At 41.9% G+C, this 10,582-nt stretch overlaps 1 protein-coding gene across 1 annotated transcript in view; it reads right to left on the bottom strand.

Annotated features, from left to right (window-relative positions):
- Positions 1 to 10,582, bottom strand: part of TMEM63B (transmembrane protein 63B) — a gene marked incomplete in the record, with an annotated part of 652,794 nt that overhangs the window by 154,075 nt on the left and 488,137 nt on the right. Inside the window, 1 exon segment of the mRNA XM_053712736.1 lies at positions 631 to 693. Coding sequence (XP_053568711.1) covers positions 631 to 693 — 63 coding nt within the window.

Here is a 10,582-nt window from a genome sequence, read left to right as displayed (position 1 = left end):
TCATAGCAGAGAGATGAGAGAATGAGTGGGGGTAACAGATAAGGATGCACATTGCAGAGAGATGAGAGAATGAGTGGGGGTAACAGATAAGGATGCACATTGCAGAGAGATGAGAGAATGAGTGGGGTAACAGATAAGGATGCACATTGCAGAGAGATGAGAATGAGTGGGGGTAACAGATAAGGATGCACATTGCAGAGAGATGAGAGAAATGATGGGTAAGCAGATATGGATGCACATTGCAGAGAGATGAGAGTGAGTGGCGGTAACAGAAATAGGTTTCACCATTGTGCAGAGAGATGAGAGTGAGTGGGCGGGTAATAGAGTAAGGATGGCACATTGGAGAGAGATGAGTGGAATGAGGGGGGGTAACAGAAAAGGATGCACATTGGCAGAGAGATTAGAGTGAGTGGGGTGTAATAGATAAGGATGCACATGTGGAGAGGAGAGAGTATGAGAGTGAGTGGGGGTAACAGAGGAGGAGGTGGCCTTGGAGGGACACATAAGAGATATGTGTTTTTGCTTGTGGGGAGTGACAGACACAGAGGATCAGTGGGAGAGATTTCAGATGTTACCCTGTAGATTGTGGAGCACTTGAGGTTACTTGAAGTGTCCAAAGCAGACGGGCACAGACAGATCACGATTGTGATTATCAGAACCACAAATGTGAACATGGATGTGGGAGCCAGAATCCTGTAAGAAGGAACAATACATTCAGAGCCATCAACCTAATACTAGTTACCCACCCCAAGGCAGAACATACAGTGATCTGAGATGTCATCGCAGAAAATGCAGCATGACTGCAGAAAGAACAGGAACTGTTAGCGATTTAACTTTCTTTCTAATGACAAGGTGAGTCCACTGATCATCATCGATTACTGTTGGGAATATCACTCCTGGCCAGCAGGAGGAGGCAAAGGGCACTACAGCAGAGCTGTTAAGTATCACTTCCTACCCACAATCCCCCAGTCATTCTCTTTGCCTTAGGTGCAAGGAGGAGGTGAATATTTAGGTGCCTGTTAATGATTCTTCTATGAAGAGTTTTTTATTTTGAAAATCTGAACAAGCTTGCTCTGATCTTCCCTTATTTGCTGGGTGTAGCCGTACTCCACGTTAGTCTCTTCAGTAGGGCAGTGGTGGCTTTAAAGCAGTTAGCAACTTGTGGAGGAGACTTCACTGCGTTTTACATGTTGCTGCCCTGGTATAGAAAGTATGAGTAGGTTTACTCTATACTTTCTTTGGTTACAGGTCTGTGTGAGGAGTGGCATCCTCTCAAGCTTTGTAAGTCGTCCTCCTGCCTGGACTACCAGACTGCAGGTAAGTGCCTTTTTGTCTTCTGAGGTTAGTAGGCTGCTACAGAAGGGGTTAAGCGCCCTGTCTGCTCTTTAATGTGGGACAAAATATCCTTATGAAGGATAGGTAGGCAGTGTACAGGCACTTTATTTGCATGTGATGGAGATTTAGGGGTTAATCCACTTCATGGAAGGGGTTAACCGTCTATGGCAGAGCTTTCCAAACTTTTCATGTTGGTGACACGCTTTTTAGACCTACATCATTGTTTGACACAGTAATTCAGTTGTACTGGCAAACAGGAGGTTAAACTAACTTGTTTTAAGAGATACGGACACATAGATAAATTATATAATAACAAAATGCATTTACAAGTAACAGTAAGTATGTGCAATAATGAATAACACCAATAGCTACTTACTATTTTAAATGGGATGTATGAGGTTGATGGGATGAACAAAGTTTCGGAATATTTGGTGGAATATTAGATAGACAGTCGCATTTCATCATCAAGCATTTTTAAGCTTCCCCTTCCTATCCATATATCAAGAGCAGGAGCAGCAATGCACTACTGGGAGCTAGTTGCAAAAATAAAACTCACTGACTTCAGCTCAGCGTTTAAAGCTGCCGCCCTCAGAGCTTGGTGAATCCGACTGACTACTGCCCATGCTGCAAACACACTGCTGTCCCACTCACTGACTACACATGCAGTAACAAGCCGATTAAGCAGACTACACGTGCAGTCAGGAGCCAATGTGCCGCCAAATCTGCCAATGGAATAGTTTCAGTTCCCACTGAGCTGCGCCAATTGGTTAAGATGATCTGTGACCCCCTAGGTATCAATCACGTCAACCTTATGATATGAGTAGCAGGCAGGCGTTAAGTCAGAAACCAAAAAAATATATATTTTTTTAAATTTGTGCTGAAGCAGGGACACACCTACACACTGCTGCCGACACACTAGTGTGTCCCGACACAACAGTTTGGAAAGCACTGATCTATGGAGTTCAAACTGTAAACCTAAATAATTTGATTAACTTTTGGAAGTTTTATGATTTATCCCTGGTACGCCTATGGTTCAGTTCCATGGGAAGGGTGTAATTTTATTTCCTCTGAGATAAGCGTAGAAAGTTTTAGGGGTTAATTCCTTAATCTTGACGGCTGCATGATTTAGGTATCGCTGTTTCTAGTTTTCTGTAAGTTTGTCAGCCACCCTGGGTCCCTTGTATTTCTAATGATGTCAGGGACTGTTAGAAGAGTGCAGTTTTTAAATGGTGCCATTCCTATGGGGCTGGAGACGTGTCACGCTGTTCAGAAGGCAGCGCTGTCATTTTTCTCACTGGGAAAGCGTAGGTCTTTTTCCAGTCTAACATATGGCAGGGTTTTTTGTTGCAGGAACTCCTCAAGTATTTAGAGGAGATTGTTTTTGATATTTTTCGGCGGAGTGAAACACTTCATGCCATGCCGATTTTGAGCCCCGTCCCCTTTCTTCTCCGAAGCAGAGCCATTTTGAGACCTTACCGGTTTTCTGTTTTGGGACTCCGCATTGTTCTCCGGACTGAGAACGGAGCAGAGTCATTGTTGTGGATATTGCTAAGCGATGAGAGTTCCACATAGTTCTCTCCCTCAACTTCTAAGCGCTGTAGTTGAGATTAGAAGCAGCAATAAAAATTAACATTAGGTCCCAGTATGAATCATTGGGACTGGGATCTCGTTTTAATAAAATTGTTTTTATTATAAGAATTAATGTTTCTGAATTTTTAATGAGGTATATTGGCTCTGGAGGTACAATCTGTTTTATAAGCACATATGTCCTTTATTATTAGATTAACTCTTTAAAGAAAGAAATAATTTCTTTGGAGAGTCTTGCACATCTGAGAATATTTTTTTTTGTACCTCTGGTTTAGCAAATGCTATTGATTGTACAGATTGGTTTGAACTTCATGTCTCCCAGGATGATGCTGTTAAGGCACTGCCACAGCTTTCTCCCTTAACGTCCCAAGCCCCTATGGCGTCACATGCAGTGCCCTGCGGTTCCTCTCAATCTCCTGGAGGAGTGTATTTGCATACAGAAATTGCAAGCTTCAGGTATCTTCTGCGGTATCTGCGGCTTGGTCTGTTTTTTCCTTTCCTACAGGGAGAAAGCAAGAGGACATTTAAAGTCTCAGATTAGAGAGTTTCTGCTCCACATGCTGTTGCGCAGGCTTGTCTTCTTCTAAGCTAGTGAGGATTCGCCGGTAGTCTGAGACTGAAATCTCAGATACGGACAGTATAATTCCTTCATCTCTTACTGAAGTGGTATCCTTCAGTTGTATGCTTCAAGACCTTCTAATGTGCAGGAGGTTTTAGCTGATTGGACGACACCGATTCCCTATCGATGTCTATCCTGAGTTCTTGTGAACTTTATCTGTTCTATATTTTTCTTCCTCTGTGGATCTAGACGTACTGTGACATATTCAAAGGAATGTATATAGAGAATATGGGGATATTGCTCCCTGTCTCATGTCCCTTTAAGGATTTCCTGTTGCTGTCTCTCTGGAAATGCACGTTGTCCTTCGAAGGGAGTTTTCTACTTTAATTCAGAGATCGTAGACCTCTGTGGAGGTCATCTAAACTTTCTTTCTGACACAGGAAGAAGCTGGAGGTTTAACTGTTCATTTAGAGCAACATCTGGTCTTTCTAGACTTGACGGTACTAACCGCCGGGCTTTGTGGCTAAAACTTTGTCAGATGAGAAGCCTACCTGTGGCTTGGTGGTAGCTTTAGGCCATTTTTGTCTGCAGTTGCAGTTTCAATATCTATTTGTCCTCCAAATCCACGCTTCTGGCGTTTCCTTTCAAGGATAAGATTTTGTTCTGCCTTGTTTTCTGGCATTGTAAGGGAGACTTGGTGTAGTGGTTTGATCCGCTTCATCTGAGGCAGGACGTTGTGGGTTTGAACCCAGGTAAAACTCCTGCTTTCCAATCCAAGAACGTCAAGAGTTTATGGGAAGGTCTCCATTCTCTGTTTCCTGCAGGGTCAGTCATGCCTTTTTTGGAGTACAATTTAGGATTGCTCCCGAGGGCAGTTTTCTTTTTCTAGAGTATCTACAATACAGATGTTATAAGAGACATCCCTTTAACTGGATCAGGACCTTCCTCGTTGGGAGCGATAGTTCCGTTCCAGTTTGGAAGCGGAGTTTAGGCGCTTGCCTCAAATAACTCGGGAGTATCCTTCTCCTTTAGTTCCAGAGGAGCGAAAAAAGGACCTGAATGATTTATTGTTTTCATGAGAGGATCTTCTCAAGTCTGAGTTCCTTCATCTTAGACAGACTTTTAGGTCTAAGTATAGCAGGGCAATATTGTTCTTCCTCGAGGAAGTTCTCTTTAAGAGATCCTGTCCAATCTTCTTTCCCAGGGTGGGGAAATGAATTGGACGAGAGTCCATCGTTTCTTTTCCAGGGTTTACCACCTCAATTTCCCTGATCGCAACAGATTTTTTCTGTTTTCGGAAGTTATATGGGGCCACGTCTAGTCAATACCTGGATGGGAGTCTGCTTGGGACTACCAGGTGCGGTAGGTTTAATCTTACTAGACTCTATCTAGGAGAAGGAGTTTCATTTCCTTTTTCTTTCTCTGCAGTGTCTGTCCGTCCAACAGCAAGTGCTGGTGATCCAGTACATAGTTTATCCATCTTACAACCAGTAGGTTTGGAGTTTGAAACTAGCTGCAGTTGATTTTTCCTTCACTTTCAGTGACTCATGGTAGGAGGGTATTGGTCTGTCGTTTATCATGGACAGCATTCCCTTTAATAATTCCATAGAATGGAGATCATTCGGATCTGTTTCCGTAGATAGATCTAGATCAGTTGTCGAAAGACTTCTCCCGAGATGGTTTCGAGAGTACCTGTATCAGAGCATGTGCTTCTAGAGACATTCCTGAGTTATGGGTCTTCGGATTCCATCCTGCTGGGCTGGTGAAACAGTCTGGGTCTGTTTCAGGCGCAGGACTTTTGAATAAGTGTCTGCTCTCCTCTAACATCTTGGAGTTGAGAGTGTGTTTTTAAAGTGCTGATGAATCGGCTTCTGTGGTGCTAGCTTCAGCAGCACATACACTAAAATTTGAACGATCCAGAGTAGATTAGCATGGCTCCAGTCGCTTTATGTCACCTTAATGGTTTTCATCTACCATCTGGGAGGAACTTGGAGTTCATTTGCCATGTAGGAGGTGACTTGGTTTGTTTAGTGTGCGGAAGCTCACAATTGTTGTCTCTCTACCTTCCACTTTCCTGGAGCGGAAGCTTCAGCTGGTGGTATTCTCCCTGGCAGCTCTGATAGTTGCTCGGGTGGTTCCTTGGGAATTCAGGCTGATATCCTGTTCTCTCCGTTTGCTCTCAACCACAAGGCATTGCTTGTATCATATAGGAGAGAGTATCATGGATTCTATTAGCTCCTGCATGGCCTTGCAGGATCTGGTATGCAGATCTAGTAGAGATGGCATCCCTAACTCTGTGGAGACTTCTTCTCAGGGAGGACCTTCTACTTCAGGGGCCCTTCCATCATCCAACTCTAGCTTCTCTGAAGCTGTTTGGTTCAGGCTCGCAAGCCTGTTACTAGGTGGATTTACCATAAGAGATGGCGTCAATATTTTATTGGTGTGAATCTAGAGGATATTCCTGGAGGGAGGTCAGGATTACAAGGAATTGTTTTTCTCCAGGAAGGCCTTGAGAAAGGGTCGTCTTTCTGCACCCTCATGGGTAAGATATCTGCTCTTTCCATTTTTCTACTCAAGTGTCTGGTCAGACGTGCCAGTTGTACAATCCTTTTTCAGGCTCTGGTCAGTATCAGGCCTGTGTTTAAATTAGTTGCTCCACCTTGGAGTCTTAACCTGGTTCTTAAAGTTTTACATCAGGCTCTGTTTGAGCCTCTGCATTCCATAGATAACATAATTTATGTAAGAACTTACCTGATAAATTCATTTCTTTCATATTAGCAAGAGTCCATGAGCTAGTGACGTATGGGATATACATTCCTACCAGGAGGGGCAAAGTTTCCCAAACCTCAAAATGCCTATAAATACACCCCTCACCACACCCACAATTCAGTTTAACGAATAGCCAAGAAGTGGGGTGATAAAAAAGTGCGAAAGCATATAAAATAAGGAATTGGAATAATTGTGCTTTATACAAAATCATAACCACCACAAAAAAAGGGCGGGCCTCATGGACTCTTGCTAATATGAAAGAAATGAATTTATCAGGTAAGTTCTTACATAAATTATGTTTTCTTTAATGTAATTAGCAAGAGTCCATGAGCTAGTGACGTATGGGATAATGACTACCCAAGATGTGGATCTTTCCACACAAGAGTCACTAGAGAGGGAGGGATAAAATAAAGACAGCCAATTCCTGCTGAAAATAATCCACACCCAAAATAAAGTTTAACGAAAAACATAAGCAGAAGATTCAAACTGAAACCGCTGCCTGAAGTACTTTTCTACCAAAAACTGCTTCAGAAGAAGAAAATACATCAAAATGGTAGAATTTAGTAAAAGTATGCAAAGAGGACCAAGTTGCTGCTTTGCAAATCTGGTCAACCGAAGCTTCATTCCTAAACGCCCAGGAAGTAGAAACTGACCTAGTAGAATGAGCTGTAATTCTCTGAGGCGGAGTTTTACCCGACTCAACATAGGCAAGATGAATTAAAGATTTCAACCAAGATGCCAAAGAAATGGCAGAAGCTTTCTGGCCTTTTCTAGAACCGGAAAAGATAACAAATAGACTAGAAGTCTTACGGAAAGATTTCGTAGCTTCAACATAATATTTCAAAGCTCTAACAACATCCAAAGAATGCAACGATTTCTCCTTAGAATTCTTAGGATTAGGACATAATGAAGGAACCACAATTTCTCTACTAATGTTGTTGGAATTCACAACTTTAGGTAAAAATTCAAAAGAAGTTCACAACACTGCCTTATCCTGATGAAAAATCAGAAAAGGAGACTCACAAGAAAGAGCAGATAATTCAGAAACTCTTCTGGCAGAAGAGATGGCCAAAAGGAACAAAACTTTCCAAGAAAGTAATTTAATGTCCAATGAATGCATAGGTTCAAACGGAGGAGCTTGAAGAGCTCCCAGAACCAAATTCAAACTCCAAGGAGGAGAAATTGACTTAATGACAGGTTTTATACGAACCAAAGCTTGTACAAAACAATGAATATCAGGAAGAATAGCAATCTTTCTGTGAAAAAGAACAGAAAGAGCAGAGATTTGTCCTTTCAAAGAACTTGCGGACAAACCCTTATCTAGACCATCCTGAAGAAACTGTAAAATTCTCGGTATTCTAAAAGAATGCCAAGAAAAATGATGAGAAAGACACCAAGAAATATAAGTCTTCCAGACTCTATAATATATCTCTCGAGATACAGATTTACGAGCCTGTAACATAGTATTAATCACAGAGTCAGAGAAACCTCTTTGACCAAGAATCAAGCGTTCAATCTCCATACCTTTAAATTTAAGGATTTCAGATCCTGATGGAAAAAAGGACCTTGTGACAGAAGGTCTGGTCTTAACGGAAGAGTCCACGGTTGGCAAGAGGCCATCCGGACAAGATCCGCATACCAAAACCTGTGAGGCCATGCCGGAGCTACCAGCAGAACAAACGAGCATTCCTTCAGAATCTTGGAGATTACTCTTGGAAGAAGAACTAGAGGCGGAAAGATATAGGCAGGATGATACTTCCAAGGAAGTGATAATGCATCCACTGCCTCCGCCTGAGGATCCCGGGATCTGGACAGATACCTGGGAAGTTTCTTGTTTAGATGGGACGCCATCAGATCTATTTCTGGAAGTTCCCACATTTGAACAATCTGAAGAAATACCTCTGGGTGAAGAGACCATTCGCCCGGATGCAACGTTTGGCGACTGAGATAATCCGCTTCCCAATTGTCTATACCTGGGATATGAACCGCAGAGATTAGACAGGAGCTGGATTCCGCCCAAACCAAAATTCGAGATACTTCTTTCATAGCCAGAGGACTGTGAGTCCCTCCTTGATGATTGATGTATGCCACAGTTGTGACATTGTCCGTCTGAAAACAAATGAACGATTCTCTCTTCAGAAGAGGCCAAAACTGAAGAGCTCTGAAAATTGCACGGAGTTCCAAAATATTGATCGGTAATCTCACCTCCTGATATTCCCAAACTCCTTGTGCCGTCAGAGATCCCCACACAGCTCCCCAACCTGTGAGACTTGCATCTGTTGAAATTACAGTCCAGGTTGGAAGCACAAAAGAAGCCCCCTGAATTAAACGATGGTGATCTGTCCACCATGTTAGAGAGTGTCGAACAATCGGTTTTAAAGATATTAATTGAGATATCTTTGTGTAATCCTTGCACCATTGCTTCAGCATACAGAGCTGAAGAGGTCGCATGTGAAAACGAGCAAAGGGGATCGCGTCCGATGCAGCAGTCATAAGACCTAGAATTTCCATGCATAAGGCTACCGAAGGGAATGATTGTGACTGAAGGTTTCGACAAGCTGCAATCAATTTTAGACGTCTCTTGTCTGTTAAAGACAGAGTCATGGACACTGAATCTATCTGGAAACCCAGAAAGGTTACCCTTGTCTGAGGAATCAAAGAACTTTTTGGTAAATTGATCCTCCAACCATGATCTTGAAGAAACAACACAAGTCGATTCGTATGAGATTCTGCTAAATGTAACGACTGAGCAAGTACCAAGATATCGTCCAAATAAGGAAATACCACAATACCCTGTTCTCTGATTACAGACAGAAGGGCACCGAGAACCTTTGTAAAAATTCTTGGAGCTGTAGCTAGGCCAAACGGCAGAGCCACAAACTGGTAATGCTTGTCCAGAAAAGAGAATCTCAGGAACTGATAATGATCTGGATGAATCGGAATATGCAGATATGCATCCTGTAAATCTATTGTGGACATATAATTCCCTTGCTGAACAAAAGGCAAGATAGTCCTTACAGTTACCATCTTGAACGTTGGTATCCTTACATAACGATTCAATATTTTTAGATCCAGAACTGGTCTGAAGGAATTCTCCTTCTTTGGTACAATGAAGAGATTTGAATAAAACCCCATCCCCTGTTCCGGAACTGGAACTGGCATAATTACTCCAGTCAACTCTAGATCTGAAACACATTTCAGAAATGCTTGAGTTTTTACTGGATTTACTGGGACACGGGAAAGAAAAAATCTCTTTGCAGGAGGTCTCATCTTGAAACCAATTCTGTACCCTTCTGAAACAATGCTCTGAATCCAAAGATTGTGAACAGAATTGATCCAAATTTCCTTGAAAAAACGTAACCTGCCCCCTACCAGCTGAGCTGGAATGAGGGCCGCACCTTCATGTGGACTTAGAAGCAGGCTTTGCCTTTCTAGCTGGCTTGGATTTATTCCAGACTGGAGATGGTTTCCAAACTGAAACTGCTCCTGAGGATGAAGGATCAGGCTTTTGTTCTTTGTTGAAACGAAAGGAACGAAAACGATTATTATTAGCCCTGTTTTTACCTTTAGATTTTTTATCCTGTGGTAAAAAAGTTCCTTTCCCACCAGTAACAGTTGAAATAATGGAATCCAACTGAGAACCAAATAATTTGTTACCCTGGAAAGAAATGGAAAGTAAAGTTGATTTAGAAGCCATATCAGCATTCCAAGTTTTAAGCCATAAAGCTCTCCTAGCTAAAATAGCTAGAGACATAAACCTGACATCAACTCTGATAATATCAAAAATGGCATCACAGATAAAATTATTAGCATGCTGAAGAAGAATAATAATATCATGAGAATCACGATGTGTTACTTGTTGCGCTAAAGTTTCCAACCAAAAAGTTGAAGCTGCAGCAACATCAGCCAAAGATATAGCAGGTCTAAGAAGATTACCTGAACACAGATAAGCTTTTCTTAGAAAGGATTCAATTTTCCTATCTAGAGGATCCTTAAACAAAGTACCATCTGACGTAGGAATAGTAGTACGTTTAGCAAGGGTAGAAATAGCCCCATCAACTTTAGGGATCTTGTCCCAAAATTCTAATCTGTCAGACGGCACAGGATATAAATGCTTAAAACGTTTAGAAGGAGTAAATGAATTACCCAATTTATCCCATTCTTTGGAAATTACTGCAGAAATAGCATTAGGAACAGGAAAAACTTCTGGAATAACCACAGGAGCTTTAAATACCTTATCCAAACGTTTAGAATTAGTATCAAGAGGACCAGAATCCTCTATTTCTAAAGCAATTAGTACTTCTTTAAGTAAAGAACGAATAAATTCCATTT

This window comes from Bombina bombina, chromosome 4, assembly GCF_027579735.1.
Source record: "Bombina bombina isolate aBomBom1 chromosome 4, aBomBom1.pri, whole genome shotgun sequence".
Taxonomy (NCBI): domain Eukaryota; kingdom Metazoa; phylum Chordata; class Amphibia; order Anura; family Bombinatoridae; genus Bombina; species Bombina bombina.
This window is presented reverse-complemented; position numbering and strand designations above follow the sequence as displayed.